Source organism: Drosophila melanogaster, chromosome X (assembly GCF_000001215.4).
Source record: "Drosophila melanogaster chromosome X".
NCBI lineage: Eukaryota > Metazoa > Arthropoda > Insecta > Diptera > Drosophilidae > Drosophila > Drosophila melanogaster.
Window position 1 is genome coordinate 11,754,025 of NC_004354.4, and position 26,460 is coordinate 11,780,484.

Here is a 26,460-nt window from a genome sequence, read left to right on the forward strand (position 1 = left end):
CAGGCAGAGCTACTCTCTCAGTGTGCTTGTGTGTGTGTGTGTGTGTGTGTGCGTGTCTAGCTTTGCCAGCTTCTTGCGCTGCCTCTCTCCCCCTTTCTCTTTTGCTCACTCTTCTGTGCTTGTGCTGCTGCTTCTTCTTCTTCTTGTGCTGCTGCTGCTGTTGCCTCTTTCTTCGGCTGCTGCTGCGGCTGCTGTTCCCGACAGTTACATTACGAGGCCAAAGAAAGTATCGCCTGGCTGGCTCGCGTATTTCGCGTTCGTCGCTCGCCGAGTCCACACGTGCTGCTGCTGCTAACGGTCGTGATCGGTGATCGTGATCCGTGATCCGATGCCCAGTGTGCTGCCCAGTCGCGCCTACAACAAATGTTGATAAAATAAATAAATTTCAAATAAAATAGAAAATCAAATAAGTAACACCACCCGAAGTGCTTACAAGTGTTAGTGCAATTTTTTTTTATTGTTCTTGTTGTTGCCACTGCCTGTTACCGTTACTTGCTTAAGCTTAGCAAGATACCGAGAAAGAACGAGAAGAGAGTTGAGAAGAAACGTTCCCGCGAAGTGAGTGTTTCTTCCATCCAAAAGCAAATAATTTTTTTGTTTTTGTCATATTGCCAATTTGAATTTAGAGTTGTGTGAAATATCCACGATTTGCAACCAGAAACTTATTCTATTCTTTGGAGAAGCCAGTCCACGGCTTTCCAACATCTTAAGTCTATTTCTTTTGCTTCCTGTGAAGACTTTATCCAGGATCTGTCATTCCTGCATCTTATTCGTATTCCTCTCTCCGCAGAGCCAATTGCATTGCTTGAGTTCTGTGAAACATCCAATCTTAGTCTTTCCAGCATCTTCTGCCTCGTCTTCTTGGACCGACAGTGGAGCCGATTAACCAGCTAGACAGCAAATGCAGCCGAGCATTTCATGCTTTCTAATTTTCCCAATTAGCACAAATGCGGCTGGCTTGTTGCCTCCGCTTCTTGTGCGCCCCTGCGTCCACGTCTTTTGCCACTGATTCTTCTGCTGCACCTCTTGCCAGCAGAGTGGTGTCTTCTCAGCCTGGCCAGAATCGAAATCAAAATCAAAGGTATTGCATGCACTGCGCCTTGGCGGCTGGCACTTTCCAAAGTTTTTCCCGTGTGGAAAATATAACAATCATACATAATAATAGTTAGTCATAACAATCACACGTACCAAGAAGACGAGACGCGAGACGCTAGAGTTCCATAAAAAAGAGCAACGTCATCTGGCGGATCGTATTCCCACACGCCCAGCAGGTGCACTATTTATTGACCGAACTCCAAAGCCCCCAATTCTCTAACCCCCCCCCCCCCCACACACCCTGTCCCCGGCCACCCCGCACAACTCGCATACACCTGTCAAATGGCAACTAATCATCAATCAGTCGCCATGAGCACGGACTTCACTCGGACTGAAAAGTCTCTGATGACGATGATGATTCTTCTTTATTTGCGTTACGTGTTAGGCGGTCCGGTTCGGTTTGGTCCGTTCTGTTCCGATTTCACTTCTGTCCTCCTCAGCTTTGTACATTTTTATGCTACACCATTTAGCTATTTTTTTTGTTGTTGTTTGTGCCTCACTCACATTTTAATGCATTTGCCAAACGCAGAGCCGGGATTTCACAAAAGAACGGAAATATAAGGAGTCCAGAGCAGCTGTAACACACTCAGCTGTGTCTTGACCTTCGGAAAGATTACAACTTATCGGTGAGTTACACACATTATCTATATTTTATTGAAACTACTAAACTTAGTGGGTAAGATATAGAATAGAATATAGTTGAGTAAGCTTGCTCTGTAAGGATTCTTAAAAGAAATTGTGGTCACGTTGTATCTTATAAGGCAGTCAACTATTGGTGGTCTTTATCTGGCCATAAAGCTTTTAATATCAGATTCCCCAGCAAACTTAAATCAAAGGATGTAAAGTATGTGCTTATTAATTAAACAAGCCAGACGACGATGTTCGATACAAGCCAGACAGATAATGCGAGGATAAGAGTGCCAAAAGCACGTTTATTAGCATACTGTTTTGACATCTTTTACTGGCCACATTGCCACCATTAAACCGTGTGGCAATGCGACAGGCAGCAAATGAAATGTTATGACAACTTTCGTCACTTGGCACTTGGTTCATTAGTCTGCGAAGAGCAGATAAATAGAACAGATCTTTGCACAGATACGGGGCCAAGTAGATGGAGAAGTGAGTGGTAGCGGTGCAAATGCATTTGATCCGTTTTGGAGCGCATTAAATGCACCGTTAACTACTTCGAATTCTAATTAAGCTGATGCGACAATCCAAAGCACGCCGCTGTGGCACAATAAACTCAATTCCAGGAGGCCAGATTGGCAGCAGCAAACAAACACGCGACTTGGCCATAAATGCAAGTTGCCAGGTTGCAACCAGCAAGTTGCAAGTCTCGTTGTCGCAATTCGCATTCGCATTCGGAATCGCTATTGGGAATCAGTATATCGGACAACGGCAGCTATCTCCACGCTGGACTATCTCTTTGTTTGGCCTCAAATGATTGGCTTTAACCATTATTGGTGGGACCCTAAGCGGCTTTACCTTACCGCCTAACACTTTTCGATTCAAGGTCTGATTCTGTTCCTTGGTTTCTTCATTCATTGTTCCCGTGCCCCTCGACTCCACTCATCGATGACGCATAATTTATGAGCTGCTGCCGCGATCGACCCAGTAAATTCTATTCCCAGTGCTCTTTCACATCCATATACCATATCCACATTTGCAGATACATCGTAGAAGCAGCAGATACATGAATACAGTAGATACAGATACAGAGATACGAAGACGTGTACAATATGCAGATGCGGATACAAGATAAAACCTCGTCGACAAGTCTTTTCTTTCACAGAATGTTAATTTGTATTCAGCCAACATCAAAGATACTTCGGACACTGGAAAATATAGTGTGTGTGTGTGTGTGGTGGGGAGGGGGGTCTATTGAGCTTGAGATGCCGGCGTCTCGTCGTCTAACTGTTCTTTGCCTTTCTACAAACATTCCATAATGAAATGGAAACTTTTCGTGGCACATTTCGGCCTTTAGTGCATCTTTGGCCCAACGAAACGGTTAGAAAAGTGAGAGTGCTGATCGACCCAATGGGGCTCATCAAGCTAAGATATCTCAAACACTTAGGAATGTTGTTGAGTTGAGCTTACAAAAAGAACAATGCGGTCAAAAGTAAATATTCAACTAATACAATCCGTAGAGTTTTCTTACAAGTTTTCCCTCAACTTGGTCAAAACAGGGCGTATAGTCGTACAATGGCATGGAAATTTTTAAAAATTCGTAAAAAAATAGAATTCCGAATAACAGTTCGAATGAAAACAGGTTTTGGCCAAAGTGCACTACTTACGATAGGAATTTGCATCGTAACTTGCCTAAAAATGGTCATAAAGATAAACCAATGACTGTTTTTTACAGCTTATTACCAATACTAAGTATCCCTAACACTTTTTGAAGGATTTTGAAAAATTAAATTTTGGGTCGATTTTCGCATTTTCGGTAAGGGGTAACATCATTAAAATTTGCAAAAAATGGGTAAAAAATAGAATTCCAATTTTTGAATACAGTTTGAATGAAAATTTAATTACGAGCTCAACGATATATGACATTCCATATTCAGACTATTATTTTCAAAGTTATGGCCAAAAAACCTATTGATGTATTATGGAAATTCGGAAAATCGGTTTTTGGAAAAATCCGCTATTTACGACGGGTCCTTTCTTCATAACTTGGCCAAAAATGCTTATAAAGATGAACCAATAGCTGTTTTTTACAGCCTATTACCAATACAAACTGACAAAATCAATTTTTGAAGGATTTTGAAAAATCAATTTTTGGGTCCAATTTTGCATTTTCGGTAAGGGGTAACATCATCAAAATTTGCAAAAAATGGCAAAAAATTAAGGAATTATTAAAGAGCCCAACGAGGTATGACAACCCACATTTGGACCATTATTTGCAATATTCTGGGCTAATAACGGATTATATTCATGCGGAAAATCGAACAAATTAGCTAAATTTGCTATTAAGTTGTGGATATGATGCAGAATCGGTCCTCAAAAGTCAAAGCCACTCTGAGTGAGCCTTAAAGCAAATGTCATAAGTATGTACATATACTACATATTTGCATACATATTTAAAGGCCTCGAGTCCTCTTCAAAAGCAGAGTGCCAAGTGACCCAAGGGCACAGCGCATCGAGCAACTCTTGAACACTCTCTGGCATAAACATGCCCAATAAAGATGTTAGCTTTTCGTCTGTGCATCCGATGATAAGCAGCTGGATGTCTTGCTGGCTGGCTGACTGTCTGGGCTTGGCTCTGCCGTCGAGACGGTCTGCCCCATTGCTACCAGCTCCAAGCTTCGAGCTCCAAGCTCCAATCTCCACAATCCCCCCATTCTCGATTCCGGCCAGCATTGTTTGCACTTGACTCTGATGGCTGCTGGGGATGTGGGATTCCGAGTGGGAGTGGGAGTCATGGATGCTGATGGAGGATGAGCGTTGCTGCTGCTCTCAGTTGGCAGTTGTCATGTTGACAACAGACTGCCAAACAAAAGTTTCGCTGCAACGGCCTCTTCGTTCTGTGTGAAAAGGCGGGGTGGGCGGTTTTGGTGTTTTGCAAATGGGTCTCCAAGCCGATGCCATGATTCCCAGGCTCTGGGCCTGGCCCAAATTTGAATGGCAACTGCAACTGTTGGAGTACGGAATGGTATACACCATAGTGTGCCATGGCATAGTATGGTGCGGAATGGAATGGAATGGAGTCAGGGGCCATTTGACACGTTCTCGGTCTTTGCCAGCGCCATTTGAACGTTTTCCAGCTGCAGAATAGCTGTTGACAACTGCTGCAACAACTGGGAAACGATGTCATCTTCACTGTGTCGCCTCACTACCCATTCCCATCTCACTGCCATGAGATTTAGTGGCAAATTGTTGCCTTCTTCGAGAGTGGAGGCCCACAAAATTTCATATTCTGCAGCTATTAACTCTGGACTGTTCGCAGCTTGTTTGGCAAACTTAAGTTCGTAAATTGGCCATCTCTATGGCTCTTGTGCTTTAATTGCTGAGCCGCTTTTTTTTTAAACCGAATAAAATTGCATTTGGCGATTGTGTATGCTGGCAAATGCGCCCCCGAAAAAAAAAAAATGAAAAACTCTTGCCAAAAGTGGACAAACTTGCTCGAAAAATAAAGGTGGCTAAGTCGGAGGTGGCTAGCTGGTTTGTAACCAGTTTAATTAAAAGAAAGTGAACCATTTAAAAATGTATTTTGATTTCGGCATTGCGCTTTTCCCATAGCCAAAGCATCATTATCATTATCGTGATTATTGTGCTTTGCTTTTCACTGGGGCATGGTTAGCTAAAAATACGAGATGGTTATGGTATACATAGATGTATCTCATCAAAAAATAAGCCAACGAAAATAGATATATACGTTTATATTTGTATCTTAAGCTGAAAAATGAAGCATGGGCTGGTGATTTACCGTTTGCTTTTTGCACAGACCGTTATTCGATTCGAAAGTGGTCGGCGCCATCGGCATTTTCAAGACGGATCGGATCCAACTTCATTTCCACTTCCATTTCCACTGGCATTTCCATTTCCACAAGAAAAGTGAAAACTGGAGGTAACCGTAAGCAAAGTTCGGCATTGATCGCCTTTTGATGCGACAATTTCTATTCGATTTCGTTTTGATTCGATTTTAATTCGTTTTTGATTCATATTCGTTCGTTCGCCTCGATGACTTGATGCATAGTTAATTGAGTCAACGAATGGATCGCATCGAATCGGATCTATTGAAGTGTTTCTATATGTTTGTATGTTTTTTTTTTTTTTTTTTTTTTTTGGCCATTTAGTTGGATTTTAGGGGGCCCAATTCATCGAGCGTGTCGAGTTAACTTCTACTTTTCCGCTCTTCCGCTCTACACCTCGCTTCTTCACTCTTCGTCTTCACCTCGCCGCGCGTTGCAAGTGCGGTACTGTTAATTGCACCGCGAGCAGTGGATGAAGACGAAGAAGAAGCAGCACCACCACCATCGGCGGCGTCATTAATTAAGCGCCACTAGAGCGTGCAACACGCGGCCAAAGAGCTCGAGCTCCATCGCACTTTCTTTGGCTTAGTTAGTTAGCTAGATTGCTTAGTTAGTTAGTTAGCCAGTCATGTCGCCAAGCGATGGGAAAGGTGCTACATATGTACATTTCTATGCTAAAATCAAAGAAAAACTGCCTTTTTTTATGAATCTTATAGTCTTACAGACAGGGCAGCTCAGTTCCTAAATCCATAATCTAATCCATAATCTATCTAGTACGGTAAAGAGAAGACCACAGATAGGTAGATGCCACCCATCAGTGCCCTTGGGTAAAAAGTCTTAATTGGACGCCCTCTGTCGGCGCTCATGCAAATTAGCACCTGAGTTACAGTTAGTCTAGCCGCAGTCTGGAGTTTTTTTTTTTTTTTGTTCACCTATTTGGGCGCTACTTGGCAATTTTGGGCTCAAATCCGACCAGTTTTCACTCTTCACTCGCTAGATGAAAGACACAAAAAAAAAATAGGAAAAAAACAATAAACAAGTGGAGAGAAATTAATTGGCTCCGAATTAAAGACAAATAAGCATATAGGCTGTTTGCCGTTTACCGTTTGGGGCTGTATGAAGTCGGGTTTTTTTTTTATTATCTTTAAGTTTTTTTTTTTTTTCTTTGTATTTACAGTTCTGCGCGAGAATCTCCAGTGACCGCATTTTTTCGCTTCATTCGGAGGCTTGTCCATCATCTTTTCGTGCATTCGAATCTCGAATTCGGAATCTCGAATCCACAAATTCGAATTCGCTTTGTTTCCCAATTTCATTTTCACCTGTTTTATAGCCACCTGGCGCACCTGGGTAAAAGTGGGCACACAAATCGTACAATGAAAAGCAGACAAGAAATGAGATTTTATTATTATTGTTATTATTATTGCTCTATGGCTATGTGATCTGTGCTCTGTGCGCACTGTGGGCTTGACTAACCGACCGACTGACTGACTATCTGATTGATTGATTGATTGCCGGTGACTCCTTAATTGCTGTTGCGATCTCTGGTGAACAGGGAAAGTGCTGCCAACGCACAATCGACCGGGTAAATATTTGTCGAATTTATTTATACGCCAATGTGTGCGAAAGAATTGAACAAATTGGAAAGTTTGCAGTGAAATGTTCGGCAATCAAATAGCAATTAATGGCAGAACCTGAAATAGGTTCTATAAATAGTTGTCAATTGGGACACGGGATAGCTCTATAAAGGTGATCATAACTATATGTACTTGCATTCCGCTGGAAATATGTATATAAATAGGTATTTGATGTCTCAATAAATTAGTTTGACATTTGCCACATAATGTGGGCAGTGGGTCACCAAGCGGATATTTCCCCTGCCGCATGACTCACGACCAGCGGAGTTACCTCCATCTCCAAACCCAACTACCCGGCTTCAACTCCAACTGCAACTCCAACTCCAACTCCACCTCCATTTCCATTTTCATCGACATCGATCTCAGGCACCTCAATTTGCAATGTTGAAATGACGCCCCCGGGGGTCCCGTGATCGAATGGATCAGAGTCGATGGTGATCGGCAGGTTGCAAGTTCCAAGTTCAGGTTCGAGGATCAGGTCCGAGCGAAATTGGCCGCCCGGCCGTTTATTAAATTTCAATTTGTTTATGGCTTCTTTTCGTGGTCGCGGGCAGCCGCAGCCTCACATTTGCGGCCATTTCACGTAGTCGGGCAATTTTCGGCCGATCCATTTGGCCATTTGGCCAATGGTCCAATGGCATACTGGTCCAATGGTCCAGTGGTCCAATGCTGTATTGGCGCATTGGCCGGGGGCGTCAGGTTAAGTGCGATCTGGCCCCGGATACGAGCAGCGCGCTAATGACGAGCATCGACATCTTTATTACCCCAACGGGCTCCATCGACGAGCTCCAAAAGAAAAAAATAAAAAAAAAAACAAGGGAAAAAGAACCCAAAGAACCAAAAAAAAAAAAAGGATATGTATGCATGAGGGCAAGGGCCTTTAACAATTGATATTTAACATACGAATTGGTCGGAGGACGACAACGATGATGATGATGATGACGATGTGACCGCGCCCACTCTGTGTTCTTGTGCCGCCCCACCAAAGAAAAAAAAAAATGAACAATTAGGGAATTTCATGGGAAAAGGCAAAAAAAAAGGCAAGAAATTCGATGGGAAGAAGGTCTGTGGACTGGGCTGTGTAATTAAGTCAGGTGGAATTTGCTTAAAGATACAATTCAATCGAAAGGTTTAATACTATAAACTATACTATACTATATAAATTATACTCAAGTACAACCTTTATAGCTTTAACATATTAATACCCTGCTATATCTCTTACCCTAAAAAGAGTTTAGTTAGTATGGACATTCGCTCTTTGAAATAAGTTAGCTTGAAACTATCCCGATTTTTTTTGTTTTTTTTTTGCCTACAACCACCATTGCAATGGGATCAGGAGATCAGTCAATCTCTCAATGCAATTGCCGCAATTTTTATGGCCACATTTACTGCGGGATCACGACTTTCGCTCCCTCAACCTGTGCCGCAAAACGAATTCGTGCCTCCAAATCGATTGCTTGCCGCGAAAGATCTACTATGTATAGTGCAACAACACATGGCCCTCAGTTAATTGTGTAAATGCGATCAATTAAGAGTGTGCAATTAATTGAAAATATACATATGTGGTACAGTGTTGATTGGCTGGCACGGACGTAGAATAACAGAAGCGCAGTGCAGTGAAAGCGTTTCAATTATACATATCTGTTTGTTTGGGGCAGCTGATTTCTACTTTCTAACACCGTGCCACATTAGCTGAGCATTATTTAAATTGTTGTGATATAAGATAAATACTATGAATGCCAGAAAATAAAATTGTTGAGAGTGTAAACTTGGGGTTTTTCGTCTTTTTTTTTTTTGTTACCCAATGAACAAGCAATCCATTGAAAACAGAGATGAGGAGACCAGTTAAGATTACTTTTAGTTCTAATACACATATTATTGAGGTAGTCTCAGAAACCAACCACTGCCTAAATTTATCTGATTGTTATGTATTTTTTTCCCTATTTTCAGATCCGATCGCCACGCCCACAGCGCCAACATGTGGAGCCCACAAAAAGGCCCTACACGACTGTGGGACCTTAGGTTTAGTAGCTGTATATTTATCTTACACTTAATGGTAAGTAAGCAAAATCAAATTGTAAACAATAATACTTAGTGTGAACCATGGGCAAACAAAAAATAGAAAAATATCTAATCTACGGAAAAATGATTACAATTTGTTTGATCAACAAATGTTTCTATTACAGCACATAAATTGTGGTCTGATCTAGGCAATAAATTGAAGAATAGTTAGATACAATTGGGACTTGGTTTGCTAAAGAATTTTAATCACATAACGTTTGGTACATGCATACATACATATATATATATAGATATATATATATTTTTAATAAAAATAAAATATAGTAGATCAACTTCATATGACACTTCCTTGTTGTAAACACAAATAGCAGAAGCATCCAGTGGGAAATCTAGAGTCTAGAGGGTTTCGCCGACAGGCTTGATGGTCAGCTCGTGAATCTGGACATTTGGCGGGGTCTGGATGCAGTAGCTAATGGCATCGGCCACATCCTCAGAGCGGAGCATTGGAAAGTCGGGAATGCCAACGAGAGCCTCCTTGTCGATGATCTCGGTGTCCACGGCACCGGGACTGATGCTCTGTAAAATCACAATGGATATTTATCGGAAAAGGGGGTAATCGAAATGTCAACTTTAAGCTAATCTCTCTCTGCGCACTTACCGTAATCTTGGTCTGGGTCTTGTTGTTGTGGAACTCCTGACGCAGCACCTCCGTGAGAGCGGTGACTGCGTACTTCGATGGCGAATACATGCCCATGGTGATGCCTGGGTTGTTGATCACCCGGTGTCCGGCCACACTGTTGACAATCAGGATGTGTCCATCGTTAACATTGCGTCTCTTCAGTGATTTGAAAGCCTCGCGGGTGCACCACGAAACGCCCAGGACATTGGTATCCAGAATGGCACGAAGATCAGCGCCATTACCCTCGTGGGTGATGCCCACACCGAGGCGAACAATGCCAGCGTTGTTGACCAGCACATCGGCACCGCCCAGTGTTGCATCGATCCATGCGAACGCATCGATCACCTCCTGCTCCTGGCTCACATCGCATTTGCGTCCATGGAAACGACTGGCCTGGTCCGCTGGCAGCGAAGCCTTCAGCTCCTGCAGACGGTCCTCGCGACGTGCAAGACCCACGACCACCAAGCCCTTGGACACCAAATCCTTGCAACAGGCAGCTCCGATTCCCGAACTGGCGCCAGTGACAACAGCAACGCGATTTAGCCAACGATCCATAATTTGTATTTAGTATTTGTTTGTACGGGTCTAATGCAACTGAGATGTATATATATATATATATGTATATACGGTTGGTTTGCGATCGCGACCTGTTCTAGAACTGCTCTTTCATTGCCGATCCACTTGCTTTTATAGATCATCGCAGTTCCCAGCAGAGCCGATCAGTTCCGAGCTCAAATTTGAGAGAGTAATAGTATTCACCACTCGTCTCCATTTTGGGCCGAGTCCAAAACATTCTCGCCGTTCAGCCGGCTTTTTTCTCAATTGTATCGTAATCGTGAGTCAGCATAAAGCCATCGCGCCTCTGTTGATCAACTCATTCTAGAAAGATACTCCAAACATATATGTACTATGCGATAGCTCTCCCCTTTCGATGATGATAAGAATGAGCATGAGTGGACTTCATTATGGGTCAGCACATTTGGTTTGGGCTGGGGGCTTCCAAAGAGGGGGAACACCACATTGTGACACACTCGTTTAAAATGATATGGAATCGCTCGCAATTGTCTACTTGTTGGCGCTCAGTTAAGGTTTAATGTAATAGAATTCAAACATGACGCTTATTTGCTTCGCTTGAAAACTGCAAATCATTGTAAGTAAGCAGTTTGCTTTGCTTTCGAAGGCAAACTCATTGATAGTAGGCAGTTTATAAGTATACATACATATATGTGTATTATCAGACTAACAAAAATCGAATTTAAGCAAGAGCTAAACTTGGGAAACAAATTGATATTTTTATTACGTATACGAACTGTTGACTGTTTGCTATTGACCATTACGTATACGTATTGTTGTCACTGATTTTGTTTCAATATTTCATTCGAATGAGAATATGATGTAAAGCATTGAGATAAGCTTGTGAAAAGCATGACAAGCAAAATGCGTTAAATGTAAATGCAATAATGCTAAACTATTCGTTGGCTTGATCAAGATGTAAAACAATTACAATGCATTTGCATAAACTAATTTATACAGTAACAAGTAACAAGCAACTGGAAGATCTGGCTGCGATCCATACGATCCATTCCTGCATTTCCATTTTGGTCCGTTGTGGCGACGCCAGACAATGTGGCACCAGCTAAGATCGGATGGTATATAGCCGGTTATATATATTCAACATATATATATATATGAATACCCACTTGTTCAGTTGCCACTCATCCAGTAAGTCAACTTTTACTGCGGACGGGGGCAAGGAAAATGCAAATTCCTTGAGCCAGCGACTCGCTCAGACTTCCCTCGATTTGATTTTGCTGATCGAAGCCGATCTATGCGGCATGTGGCAAGGCAGTTTGGGGCAGGTATCGGTATGCAAATATGCAAATATGCAAATGTGTCAGGTGCAACTACCTCCCGAAAACCACAAGCCCCTCAGCATGATTGGAGCACAGGTTCCAGTTAGATCCCCCTCAAAAAGCCAAACGGATGCAGGCCAAGTGGAATTCGCTTTCCCATTTCGATTGGCCTTCATTGGCCATCCAAAAGGGGGGGAACTGAGGACTGCAGACCGAAGACCAGCCTAAAGAGCCTGAAGAGACTGGAGAGACTGGATTGCCGTTTCGTTTTTATTGGCAACACGTTTGTCAGGTGCCAGGTGCCAGTGGAACCGTTAGGAGCCCACCCACAAGGCTGGCCAATGAATTTCGGGATCGGGAATATCAAGTTATAGCTGAAATCCATACAACTTGTAATTCATGGAAGACTTTTACGTGTATTTCTGTTCTTTAAGCGTTTCATCACTTAAACTTCGTCCAGCCCCACATGCATGAAAAAGTTATCTTTTTCTTTCTATGCAATTAACTAAATTGTGATTCTCTGGTTTTTTTTTGTTTTCAATTACAGTTTAGTTTAGTCATAGCTGGTAATGAACTGTGGCCCATGGAACGGCCAGACGGAATGCCCAATATCGTCTCACTGGAGGTGATGTGCGGCAAGGATCACATGGATGTACATCTCACCTTTTCGCATCCATTCGAGGGCATCGTCAGCTCCAAAGGTGAGTCGCCTTCATATGGGAATGTCGCATATAATCCTTTAACTTATCCACTTTATCATTATCCCCAAAAAGGACAACACAGCGATCCGCGTTGCGTTTATGTGCCGCCCTCAACGGGCAAGACGTTCTTCTCCTTCCGCATCTCGTACTCCCGCTGCGGCACCAAGCCGGATCTCAACGGACAGTTCTATGAGAATACGGTGGGTGATTGGAGTTGCCCCTCTATAAGATGAATGTCGTCTGAATATCCTAATTCCCTTTTAATGCCAGGTGGTGGTTCAGTACGACAAGGATCTGCTGGAAGTCTGGGATGAGGCTAAGCGATTGCGATGCGAGTGGTTCAATGACTACGAGAAGACCGCCTCCAAGCCACCGATGGTCATTGCCGATCTCGATGTTATCCAACTGGATTTCCGTGGTAAGTACTTTACAAACGTATATAGTATTATAAATATTTCTACTATTGTGGAATGAAATTAACTTTCTTCGATCTTATAGGTGACAATGTGGACTGCTGGATGGAGATTCAGCATGGCAAGGGACCCTGGGCGCCGCCTGTTAGTGGAATTGTACCACTCGGCTCAACTTTAACCCTGGTGGTGGCCATCAATGATTATCGAGGTGAGAAGATTCGTTATTCGTTAAATGCTAGATGTTGTTCAATTCAATTCATACTCGATCTCTGCCAGGCGAATTCGATATGCGTGTGAAATCCTGCGTGGCCTCCGATGGATCTGGTCATGTGATCAACCTGTCCGATGAATTTGGCTGCGTGCTGCGACCCAAGATGATCTCACGCTTCCTGAAGGCTCGTGCGCCCGACGAGAGGGCCACCGTGATCACCTATGCCTTCTTCCATGCCTTCAAGTTCCCGGATGCCCTCAGTGTGCACATCAAGTGCAAGGTGGAGATTTGTCGCCACGGCTGTCTCGATCATTGCCAGAACACGGGCGTGGGCGGTGGTGGCGGCGGATCCGGCGAGAGCCTGGGATTGGGTCTCGGCCTGGGACTGACCAATGCCAATGAGCGTAAGGATGTGCACATGTCGGATGCCTTGGGCAGTAGCAGCAACGATCTGCTCAGGGATTTGGCACTGCCGCCGGGCGGTCAACACGGCATGGGCATGGGAATGGGTCCAGATCATGACATCTTCTACGAGGACATCATCCACGATCACAAACAAACGCTGGGCGGCGGAGGAATGCCAGCTGGCGGAGATTATGGTCACGAGAAGAGTGTTAATCTGCAGCCACGACCCGTGCACGAGGAACAGGAGGAGGCGGATCTTTCAGATCTATTTGGCGATGAGGATCTTGCCGACTTGGACATGGAAGGCGGCGAGGGCGAGCGGTACTTGGGTCTGAAGAAGAGCGGCAAGTTCCCACACGGTCCACGGCAGCTGGAGGCCCAGAAACGTATGGGTGTACCGATGGCGGGACCCCGCTCCCTGGAGCCACATGGTCATGGCGATGAGGATGTGCCACGACCCGTCTACAGACCACAGGCGGAGGCGTTGAAGCAGCCACGCGAGGATCACATCGATTTGGACAAGGAGGAGGAAGAGGAGAAGGAGAAGGAAGAGAAAACGCAGCAGGAGGATAAGCTGACAGGTGAAGGAGGTGCAGCAGCCAGCAATGATTCCTCCAAGAGCCGTCGCCGTCGTTCGTTGGTCATTTCCGATCGCAAGGTGCGCAGTGCCGATGTGGGCGTCAGCGGTCTGTACGATGTTATATCCGAGGCGGATTTGGCCTTCTCGCCGGACTCCAAACAGGAGGCGGTCACCGTGTTCCAGGGCAAGATTAGCGAGGAGGTTGTCTACGGCATTTGTATGCCAGTGCCCGGCTTCAGCATTCTCTTCATCGTTGTCATTTCGACAACGATCGTGTCCGCTCTGGTGGCCGGATCCCTGCTATATCGCTATCAGCTGCAAAAGGAGGCGCTGGAGAAGCAGACACCCATGCCGGTGACCGGAACACTGGCCTCCTGGATGACCCTGCGACTGTTTCGCCTGCGACACATGCAACAGCAGCAGCAGCAACAACAGCAGCAGCAGCAGCAGCAACAACAAGTGAGGCAGCCGAGTTCAGGTCACGAAACGGTCCAGTGATCGTTCGGGATCAAGATATAGATAGCAAGCAGAATCATAATCAGAATCAGAATCGGAATAGCAATCGAAAGCGAATTCAAAATCGAAATGGAAACCAGCAGAAAGCAAAATCAAAACACGTTGCCCACATCTACGCCTTCCATTATTATTTATTTATTATGATTATTGTTTTTTTTTTTTTGAAGAAACGTATTATTGGGTTGTTTGTTCGGAATCCTGATCCAAACGAAAAAAAGAGATATATATGGTGCAGATATCAGATATCAGAGATCGGGCAACAATGCAATACTCAAACTGCTCGATTCGGTGCTGAATGTTCTAAAAGTTTTTTTTTTTTTGCAATTTGTTTTTTTGGATGCATTTAGTCGTTAAATTGCATAGAGGAAATCATAGAAAATTAATGGAAATAATACACAAAGAGAGAGAGAGATGCACAAACAAAATGAAATGAAATGAAGACTCCGGAAAGGTGCTCCAGGCTTAAGGAGACGGATGTTATGCAACGCATCCACTAGGCATAAGGGAACTTATTTATTTATATATAAATATATATATATCTATAAAGTATACATACGAGATTTAGCTTGTAAGTTTGTGTGGTATGGAAATTTTTAATTTTATTTTGCTTTCGGACATTTGTTTTGTTTTTTTTTTGTGTGCTCTTTTCGACCGGCATCCAAAACATAATTAGGGGAATTTTAGTTAAATTTTAGTACATTCTCACTCTCACACACACACACACACACTCATAAAACTCACAGACTTACTGACGCACACATACAAAACCGACTACCATTTTCCATTGATAGTATGAACAAAAGCAAATGCAACTCCTTGCATGCATATTAAAATTTAAATTTAAGTGCAAATTTTATAACTGAAAAATTGACAATTGAATAAAGATTAGTTAAGATGAAAAATAAATAACCTGCCAATGTTGAATTTCATTAGATGCTTTATGAAATAATCGAATTTACACAATTTGCACTTTGCAAGGTGTCTAAAAGTATGCTGTGAAAAATTGAACGTAGACTTCTGACACGAATGCATTCGTTTACCGGACTTAAAAAATATTGTTGCATACTTTTAGACACATTTGTGGGTAATTTCTGTGGCACTAAGCCATTTTGTTGATATCGCAACACCCTTTCCATAAAATCAAAAACAATAACAGCAGCTTTAGGGATTCTAAACAATTTATTGAACACTTTTCTCTTCTCACTCGCATTGCTCGGCTTACAAAAGTAGACAAAAAAAATCGAAGATATATATAAGGCGGTATATATGTGGGTATGTATGCGATATGTATAAATCATTATGCAAATAAATAAGTGGACTATAGGGCGTACTATCTGATATAATTAGATACCGGGGGTCTGGGAAAATCTCTGACAGTGGGACGCAGAAGTATTCGGCTTAGTCTACGGCTTAAAGCGCTTAAAATATTTAGTGACTAATTCAAGTGTATATCTGTTATGCATATGTTGTATAAGTGTGCGTGTATGTATGTGTGTGCTTGTGTGCAAAATGTGCGTGTATGCGTGTCTACAAAGTCTTAAGAGAGTCTTACGAGAAATACTCTAAGTAATGGATTATATCGGCTCAACTGCTGAAGAAAGCTACAAGTGATTGTCAGATGGATATATATGTACGAGTATGATGTGGGCTGATCATGGCTTAGCACCGTTTTACATGAAATAGAACCTAGGCTTAAACTAAAACAAAAATAATCGATTATCGCACTGCCACCAAGGAGGGAGTGTAGAAATGATAGAAACAAACAGGAAATGGTGTGCTAAAGGGTGTTTAGAGCTACAGTTTTCACGAAACGGAAATTGAAATGAAAATGGAAAAGGAAATGGAAGCGGAAGAGGTAGAGGAGAACCCAGTAAACGGCTTGAGTTAATGTTAAATGATTTGTATCAAAAATTATACTAACGAAGTGTACGCTACAAATTTAAGAGCCGCAGACGCAGACACAACTGTACCTAGAACCGGAAACGGAAGCGCTGACAGAACGCAGTAGCTAGTGATGACACTAATGGCAGTTACTTTTCAAATCGCGGTCTTTGGACGTGGACTTTTTTGCTAAGACAAAATTATAATTAATTTGTTGTAAAAAGAATACGATTATAGCAAAAATATTTTCTTTTATCTAAACCAAGCATTTATAAGGTTTTCGATTTAAATTATAGAATTTGTTTACTCGATTTAAGAATGGATTTGAAAACAACTTGTTCTGTTTGCCAACCAAAAGACCCGATCCCGAAGAAGCTATCAGTAGTGCCATTGCCCAGCCGCCGGAAATCGGTAATCCGTCCGCGGAACTAGTTCCAGTCGCACAGTCGGGGTCGTGCTCACGACATCGCCCGCTTCTTGGAGAGCGTTCCCTGCAGATCCGCCGGCGACGGTAGCTGAATGACGGGCAGCGGTGCCAGCTGGGGATTCGTGAAGGCCACAGCCCGCTCCTTGGCGCTGCCTGCGAACGAGGAGAACGGACGCAGTCGGACGTATAGTACCGCAGAGGTAAGGCAGGACGTGACAAGGATACCCAGGAGCACGATTAGCGTGATGGCAAAGCCCGGCGTGGTCATGCAGATCAGGCCCTCCTCGCGCAATGGAAATACCATGGTCTGTGGACTGCGATCCACGCCGGAGTTCGCGCCATTCGTTGAGCTTCCATTACCGCCGGCCTGGTCATCGATGGCGAAGGTCAGATCGCCGGAGGAAACCACCTTGATGATCCTGTTTAGACCCACCTGCGGTTCGGCTACCGCTCGGGCACGTCGCTGCACCCTTCGCTCGTCGCGCCGCTTGCCAATCGCGCTGGCCACGTGGTAGGCATCCACATGAAGTTGCGGCGGTGGACCGTACTGCGATTCTGGACCCACCTGCAAGTGATGGACATCCTGCAGATTCGTTTCCGCCGAACATTGCTCCGGACAATGGTAGCGACAGATCTGGATGGTGCACTGGAAATGTACCTCCATCGAATCGGGGAACTTGAAGGCCTGGAAATGGGCATAGGACAGCACGGACGCAGATGCTCCAAAGTTCTTGATCTTGGTGAAGCGTGACATTAGCTTGGGTCGGGTGACACAACCGCGCTGGTCGACCAATTGGATGGGCGCCCTCTTGCCGTCGTGCGCCACACAATTCCTCACCAGCATATCGAACTTGGAGTCGTCATCCTTGATGGCCAGCACCATGGTCATCGTCTGGCCGATCTTAACCAGTCCAGATACCTCGGATGCCCACGGACCCTTGCCCACCTGGATTTGCATCCAGCAGCCAACGTTATCGCCAGCAAAATCGGCCCTCACCACATCCAGCATATCCACCGGGAATGGACGGAAGGTCACGCTCTTCTCGTACTGATCATGCCACGTGCAACGGAGTTTCCTGGCCTGATCCCACACCTCCTGCACCTGCGGATCGTACTGGATGACGATGATGTTCTCGAAGTAGGTGCCTGCTCCCGTGCTGCCTGCCTCATGGCCATAACCCTGGCCATAGTTGTCCGTATTGCCGGCGGTGCCGCACTCGTGCAGTCCAATATCAAAGCTCGCCGAGCTGCGTCCCAAACCCGATGGCAAGTGGACGCAGTTCATGTTGCTGTAGTGACCCTTGGAGAACACAATGCCATTGAAGGGTTTGTCGAACTGCACGAACACCTTCATCCCGTTCTTCTCGCACTTGACGTCCAGGGAGACAATTTTGGGCATATCCTGTACAGGTGCCGCCCATATCTCATTGTTGCTCGATCCGCCCACACTCAAGTCGGGCACCTGCACCTGCTGCTGCTGACCCTGCTGCTGCGTATGCTGCTGCTGCTGCTGCTGCTGCTGTTGCGGCTGCACCTGCAATTGCAACTGCGGCGGTGGCTGCGGTCGCTGCTGCAGCTGTGGCGGAGGTGGTCCCTTGTAGAACTGGGCACCCGGTGGCGGTGGTGGTCCGAACGGCTGGCCAAAGCTCAGCGGAATGTTCTGGTGATTGTCTGTAAGTGCAGCAATGCAATTTAAGTATTTTTGTTAATATCAATAAGCTGTTTATAGATAATTATTCAAACATTTCATATGTGTGTAGTAGCAAGGCTATTTTCACTTACTTCGCATGGTAAGTGCCACATTTGGAGGCGGCTGTGGCATATTGTGCTGGTAGTGCACCTGCACCTTGGGCACCGATTGTGGCAACTGCATCTGGATTTGCGGCAATTGCTGATGCTGCTGCTGTTGCTGCTGTTGCTGCTGCTGCTGCTGTTGTTGCTGTTGCTGCTGCGCCTGTGCCTGCTGCTCCTGCTCCGATTCCTGGGCCATCTGGTCCAGCTCGTTCTCGTGATCCCCAAGTGCGATGGTCAGTTCGTCGTCGGGTCCACCGGCAATCGCCTTCACAACCTCCACATCGTCCGCGCAGACAAGTGCGACCTGTAGCCCCATTTTCGTGTTTGGGGTTTGTGGGTGAAAGATGAAGAGAGGGTGAAAAGATGAGAAGTTGCGATGATGAAGAACGGTACGATTTCAGTTGGGGAATGTCAAATGGAATGGGCGCAGAGCAGCAAGTGGCAAGTGGTAGGCAGGTTGCAAGGCGGATGCGGCATGCAACTCAATTGCATAAGGCAGCAAAAAGCCACTGGCTGCCGTGGAGAAAGAGAAAAACAAGAGAAAAACCACAGGCACTGCAACAATTTCGCTTTTTTTCCGACGTCTGTTTGCCCGATTGCCGTTTTCTGTTTTCTGTCTTCGGTTTTCCAACCAACCAGCAACTCTTCTTGTGCCACATGCAACGTGCGGCGACCCAATTGCCAGGGAGATCCGCCTGGCTTAAAAGGCGATGTCAAGGCTAGAACCAGACCAGACCAGGCCCCAGACCAGACGACAACACAAACAAAAGGCAAAAGACCATGGACGATGGACCCAGCCCCAAAGACCGAAGACCGAAGACGGAAGACCCAAGACACCAGACATTCAAGACCCAGATTGAGATCGCAATCGACATGGATGGAACAGGAGATGCCGGCCTGGGATGATGGTGGTGTGTACCCGATAATAGCCGGGTAACAGATTAGATGCAAACCAGATAACTTAGATGGTGGGAAGCAACAGATCTTTACTTTTGTACTTTTTCAGTAATGTCAATATAAAATGTTAGAAATGAAGAATTCTATCCAAGAATTAACGAGTAATACAGCAAACGTTAACTGAATATGGTCAAAAGTTCACATCTACATATAAAAAGATAAATATATATATTTATATATAAATAAACCTTTCTCTCTGAATCTGAACCGTTTCGAAAATGTATCTGTATAGCCCATCCATCCTTTCTAATCAAGATTCCCATGTCGCATCTTGTGACCAACTGTGCGATCTGCTAATAAACTTAATTAATTTTTCATTACTTTCTTTTTGCGTCCTTCACTTGGCTCACAGATTGGATTGGCCAGTGGCCATGTTCCGGGTGACCATTTCTTCATTTCGCCCGGCCATTCAGGAACATCTTGATCCGCGTCGATGGCTTGGCCGTGTACTTGTCGCCGAACTGGACTGATTCAGTTACCAACTCGCCAAGTTGCCAAGTTACCTGGCTATCTTGGCAATTAGACGAGAGGAGCAGAAGGAGCGGGAGGTTGGGGGCACTGGAGCAATTGCGGACAGGTGGACGATGATGGCCATGGCCATGGAAATGGTGATCATGGCCAAGATACCCATACCCGTACCCAAAACCCATACCCATACCCATAGCAATCCCATGATGAAGATGCCCAGCGAAGATGGCGAGGCTGCATCCCATTTGGCCAAATCTGTGCCGCACCGCCGAAAACAACTTTCTCCGCCAACTGGGAAGCTGAGAAAACTGAGCATCCGAGTGTCTCAGTGTCTCAGTATCTCAGGTATTGGATTTTTTATATTTTCGTACTTGGTTTTTATTTTTTTTTTTTTTTTTGTCTTAAGATGGGATGTCGCAACGGCTGAGACGGCGGCATCCTGAAGCAATCCTGTTTGGTAGAAAGTGATGTGGCAAGCGCGGCAGACGATTGACGACAAAAAGGTAAGTAAGCAAGTAGATGGTAAAATCGTAAATGCTCGATGGGGCAAGTTGTGGCAAACGAGTGGGCCACGAACTCAGGAAAACCCACTGCTCAAAATTCTATAATCAAATTTGCATGCAGCTACGTGATTTGGAGCAACTGCAGCGGGGCAGGCCATGAATACCAACAAAACAAAAATTCGAGCAATTCGCACAGAGATGGAAGACATCACAAAGTTACTAATACGCCGCCACATGCAAATCCACCAAAAGGCTATTGAAATGTATCCTGTTTCGTTTTCCAACTCATATGCGAAACTAATCATCTCGAGAGAATTGCGTTAATTGAAATGTGTGCCAAGTGGGCACACAGTGTTTGCCCATCCAAACCAGTGGGAAGTCGTGAGTTTCAATAGACCCCCCCCCCCCTCACCACTTCCCAAATCCCCCATTTCAAGCCCCCTTTGCAGTTCCCCACGTAATACGAAATGGAGAAGACTAATGATGTGACTAAAGACTAAAGACTCAAGACTAGAGACCAAAGGCGGAAGACAGAAGAAACCGGCTGTTGTTGCCAATCTTGACCTCGACCAATGCATGGTGCTAGGCTGTTTTTTTTGTTTTTTTTTTTTTTTTTGGTTTTTTGAGGGGATTTCGGGAAGAGGCTGTCTGCCTGGCAGCGCACCAAATCGGGAGAAAGTGAAACATTAGCAGAGAATCGGAATTTGGCAACCATTTGGGCTGGAGGAGAATGGCGGATGGAGGATAGAGCACGGAGGGTCAAAGGTGAACGCCAGGTCGTTTGGCAGCATTTCTCGACCCCAAGATGAAAGCGAAATGGAGGCGAAAAGTGGAGATGATGCTGCCACCACATGCTGCCGTTGGTTAAATCAATGAAAATGCTTCGTTTTCCTATGCTTTTTGGCCTGGCTAAATTGTGTCATCGCCCCAGAATGGCCATAAACGCTGGCGAACAACAAAAAGAATAACTTTCTAACGTCATGAACGTTGAACGAAAGGAGATTCAGTCTGGGGGATGGGCATGGGGATGGGGGTATTACCTAGTCAGCATGGGATTGCACATGGAATTTTTAATATGTGCCAAAAGGCGAAAAAGAGAAAGGAATGCTGCGGAAGTGTGGACTTCAAAACGATATGGCCTGCTGAGTGTAGAATTATGCGCTGTTATTGCTGCTGAATTCTATTTGCACACATGGAAATACTCTAAAGGACATTGTATAGCTTCAAATTGTTGCAGTATTCTTTTGAAAACTGCAATCTCTGTTGAAACTATGTTGTTTCTAAATTCCAGAGATGGCATCTTCGATGTGTATCCTTTTCATTACCCGCACTAATTACTCGATTTTCCGTTACTTTCCCCACTGGTCAGTTCACTTGGATATCTTATAAATATACTATGTGTTTTGATTTTGTATTGATTCCAGGAACTAAAAGCAGCACATGTAACATTCGCACAAGCTCGTGAAACGAGGCCATGCCAATTACACGTCCCATCCCAACCCATTCCAGCGCATTCCCACCCATTCCATGCCGTTCCATTCGGCTCCTCATCATTCCGTTTCATTCCGGCAGAGGCGCTCTTTCACTTGCACACATGCACACACTTGGACTCACACGCACACGACGAGGCAGACGACAGGCAGACAGAAGGAGGGGGGGTGGATGGCAAGGCGGAGAGAGCAGGATGCAGAGCAGTGGCGGAGAAAAAAAAGGAAGGGGGGGGCCGAAATTGAACCTATTTCAATGATACTAACATGCACTGCCTGAACAAATATTAAATGCTTTAGTTTTGAACTAAACATTCCTGGTATATTCAAGTGACTATTGAATGACCCAATCCAAAAAGCGAGAACTAAGCTTAGTTATAACCCCCTTTCATCAAAAACCCCGCACGCCACTGAAAGAAAGAGAGAAGCTTAAGCCGGCTGCTGCTAATGGGAATTATCTTTTTATAAGCCGATGTTGCTTGTGCTGCCGTTGTGTCTGCGGCTTTTCGCTTAAATTGATTTCAATTATTTGCATCGGCTCAACTCACCTGCAGTGAAAGGAAAATGATAAGCGGCAGCCAAATCTTCTTAGCACCGATTTCTACGTTTCTTCGTAGATTTCTGTAGCGCACTTGCTTGTGTTGTTGCTGCTGCTGCTGCTGTTGCTGTTGCTGTTGCTGCTGATGTTGCATGTTGATGCTGTTATTGCTGCTGCTGCTGATTGTGTTGATGGTGTTGCTGTTTGTTAAGTGTGTAATTAATTTGTTTATCGTTATTCGATATTTATAGTGTTGTTGTGGGCGTTCAATGAAGGAGAAGAAGGAGCAGAAGAAACGGAAAACGGAAGAGAGAGAACGTGGCAAAGAAAGTGCTTTTCGCTTTTATTTCTTCACATTATTATGGTTACCTGCTATATGAAAGTGTTTCCCGCTAATTGCAATTTATTAGCAATTTCTCAGTCAACTCAATGATGATTGATTGACTTGCTAAGTGTTGTGGGCCCTCTTCTTCATTCCTCTCTTCTCTAGCCCCTTTCTAACTCCACCCACTGACCATAAATGAAAAGACTGAAGTCAAAAAGACAGACAGACAAAAAAGAAAGAAAGGGAAGCTGCGACAAGTCAAGAAAGAAAAGAATCTGTTTAATGACAACTCACTTGAGAAAATAAAAGGGTAACTGCGGTGGTGAAAAGTGTTAATAGGTTTCCCCATAACTCAAGTGGGTCATCTTGGCCCAGACAAATACGAGTGCTCTTAGTTGGCCAATTAGAAGGCCAAAGATAGTGACAAAGGTGTGAGGAAATTCCGACGAAAGAGAGAGTGAGGAAAGAGTGAGTGAAGGCGAGAAAGCATCACTCTGGAAGAATTAAGTGAATTCTTCACTCGCTATTTATTGACCTTGAAAACTGACCACGAACTTCTGTCATTAGTAATGATTAGTAATGCCTAATTTATCTATTTCCTTACTGCGATCGAGGTTTCTCCTTCATAACAACAATCTAAACACTTTTAAGTTATCCTCAGGCTTTTAAGTGACAATTCTTTGGATTTAAATTTACTACGTTTGTTTTATGAAAGCAGAAAAATTAATAACATTGCATTCTATTAATCTTTTTAAGTTGTTCTGTGTTCCTAACCCATCTGTATTGATATAGTTGCGATGAAATAATATAATACCTATTAAAAGGATTTATTGTAGCAAAAAGTAGCTACCCTTTTCAGTTGTTTATTGATTCCAAGTGATAACCGCAACTTAGAGCCCCAAGTTAAGATCTCTCCCTATATCTACCTCCTATATTCCTTATCATTTTCGTATTTAAGGATCCTCTCACAGCTGTTCTACTGCTTCCGTTTCCGCTGCGCAAAAGGCAACTTCCGGCTTTTGTGGATCCCATCTGCCGGCACTCACCTATTAATAGGTCCTAGGCCCAATTCCGATTTGCGATTCCGTGATGTTGCAGCTAAAGTTCCGATTCCAATTTCAATTCCAATTCCGAATCGAAATCAAAATTCCGAAGGCTGACAAACAGGATGCGTTAGCGGCAACTTTCGAAAACAGTTGCACTTGAACGGTGGCCGTTACTTCTGCCCGCCAATGATGATGTTGTTGCTGTTGCTGTTGCTGCTGCAGTTGATGCTGCTGCTGCAGTTGCTGCGTCTGTTGCTGCTGCTGCAGTCCGCCGATGTTGCCGATGGGTTGCTGGTAATGACAGCAGCGGGCGAGGAGGGGGGCGTGTTGCACGCGGTCAACAATTAACGATCGCAAGTGGAGCACACACAAAAGAAAATGCAAACAAAAAAAAAAAAAAGAAAAGGACACAAAAAGCGTGTTGATCACTACTTTGCTAACCGTTTTCCCAGCGGTTCTTTCCGTTCCGTTTCGTTTGGCTTTGCCTTATGTTTGTTTGTTTTTATTTACTTTTGTTTCTTTTTTGTTTTTGTTTTTCTTTTTACATATGTAAATTGGCTTGTTTGTTCGATTTAGCAGTTGATAACGCTCGCATATATCGAATATATATTTGTTTGTATATCGGAAATTTTTTGTGTTATTTTTGTTTTTCGCTATGCATGCGGCTGAGAGCAACGAGGATCGATCGCGCCTGGAGGAGCAGAAAGAGGGAGCAACGCGTCTGCTTCGCGCCGTGGTTAAGCGCCGAATGCTGCAGACACCTGCTTTCTCGCAGCGGAACACTTCGCATGCGCAGCAGCAGCAGCAGCAGCGGCAGCGCGCGCTGTCGCCGCCAACGTCGCCGCCTTCGACGGCAGCGAAATTTCTTCTTTCATTGAGGCCTCCACTGAGGCAGTCGGCCAAGTCCAAAGCCAAAATACGATGCCAAGTACGACTTGTTCAAGTACAGCTTGCCGGCTCATGTTGCATGTGGTTGTTGCTGCTGCCTGTTGCCGTTGCTGCTGCTGCTGCTGCTGCTGCTGCATGTTGCTGTTGCTGCTTGTTGCTGTTGCAGTTGTTGGTGTTGCTTTTTGGGCCCAAATGTTGCTGCAGCAGCATTGCCTTGGCCATTTCTATTGTTGTTGCAGATACTGCTCATGTTGTTGCTTGGGCCATGCATATTGTTATTGCTATGGTTGCTGCTGCTGCTGATGCTGCTTGTGGCATGCGTCGTCGGTCGCCAGTTGGTTTCCCCCAGCCTTCTGTTTGTTTACACTGGGCAGCAGTTAGTTGTATGAATGTATGTATGTATGTACGTACAACTTTCAGTTGCGCTGGGTTACAGAAGCAGCAGACGACTTCGTTGACAATTGCATGTGGCACAAGTCCTCTAACTGTTTGCACTTTCTATTCCCCTCCTGCCGCCTGCCACCTGCCACCTGCCGCCTGCCTTCTGCGTGCTTGCCACTGACCAAGCCCACAAGACGCGGACTCCACAATTATTGGCCACTGCCCATGCTCCAGTTGTGGTAAGCAATCAAGCCGAGCAGCGGGAAGATGCGTGTGTGGGCGCCCTTCGATTGCCACACGCTGCGCCGCCCCAAGTGGGTGGCAACTGGGTGTTGCAAGGTGGCTTGGGCGGCTTGGGTGGCAGTGAATACGTAAAAACTGACTCACACACACACACACAACCAAGTGCGGCAGAGATATCGTGGCTTTTTCCTGGACTTTTCTTATGCAGACTCCCCTTGTAATGTTTCATCGACTGTTCCACTTTTCCATAAAATATTTTTGCCAACTGCCGCATTTGGCATTGTCGAGGCAACAACAAAAACTGTAACACCAGCAACTGAGGCAACAACAAGCACAACAACTGTGCGCCACTTGCTCTCGTTGAAATAATAGGATGAGCAACTGCAACACCAGCGACAACGAAGTCAATTGATAACCAGACGGCACAGTGGGGCCTGTTTCCTGATTTTTTCGACCGAACATAGTCAGCACTGTGATACAGAACAATGGAATTATTGGTCAAAATATGAATTGTCATACCTCGTTGAACTCGTAATTGAATTCCCAATCGATTGGCATTCAAAATTTGACCTTTTAATTTTTTACCATTTTTCGCAAATTTTGATGATGTTACCCCTTACCGAAAATGCAAAATTGGACCCAAAAATTGAGTTTTCAAAATCCTTCAAAAATTGATTTTGTCAGTTTGTATTGGTAAAAAGCTGTAAAAAAAAGCTATTGGTTCATCTTTATAAGCATTTTTGGCCAAGTTATGAAGAAAAGACCCTTCGTAAATAGCGGATTTTTCCAAAAACCGATTTTCCGAATTTCCATAATACATCAATAGGTTTTTTGGCCATAACTTTAAAAATAATAGTCTGAATATGGAATGTCATATATCGTTGAGCTCGTAATTAAATTTCCATTCAAACTGTATTCAAAAATTGGAATTCTATTTTTTA

General features: G+C 44.5%; 3 protein-coding genes across 3 annotated transcripts; 1 reads left to right on the plus strand and 2 right to left on the minus strand.

Moving 5' to 3' along the window:
- The first annotated feature begins 248 nt into the window (after nt 1-248).
- On the plus strand, nt 249-15,484 carry m (miniature). The gene is made up of 8 exons (NM_132519.2): nt 249-558; nt 1,625-1,721; nt 9,152-9,257; nt 12,303-12,456; nt 12,529-12,656; nt 12,727-12,874; nt 12,955-13,077; nt 13,146-15,484. The coding sequence occupies exons 3-8, from the start codon at nt 9,180-9,182 to the stop codon at nt 14,561-14,563; spliced, it is 2,049 nt and encodes a 682-aa protein (NP_572747.1). The 5' UTR covers nt 249-558; nt 1,625-1,721; nt 9,152-9,179; the 3' UTR covers nt 14,564-15,484.
- Nucleotides 9,450-10,566, minus strand: CG9360 (uncharacterized protein). Its single transcript, NM_132518.3, has 2 exons — nt 9,882-10,566; nt 9,450-9,799 (listed from the first exon to the last, which is right to left on the minus strand). The coding sequence occupies exons 1-2, from the start codon at nt 10,455-10,457 to the stop codon at nt 9,620-9,622; spliced, it is 756 nt and encodes a 251-aa protein (NP_572746.1). The 5' UTR covers nt 10,458-10,566; the 3' UTR covers nt 9,450-9,619.
- Nucleotides 15,485-15,744: 260 nt separating the features above from the next.
- dy (dusky) lies at nt 15,745-24,760 on the minus strand. Its single transcript, NM_078575.3, has 4 exons — nt 24,008-24,760; nt 22,647-22,836; nt 18,672-18,987; nt 15,745-18,560 (listed from the first exon to the last, which is right to left on the minus strand). Exons 2-4 carry the CDS (start codon nt 22,788-22,790, stop codon nt 16,921-16,923), a joined length of 2,100 nt encoding a protein of 699 aa, NP_511130.2. The 5' UTR covers nt 22,791-22,836; nt 24,008-24,760; the 3' UTR covers nt 15,745-16,920.
- Between the last annotated feature and the right edge of the window lie 1,700 nt (nt 24,761-26,460).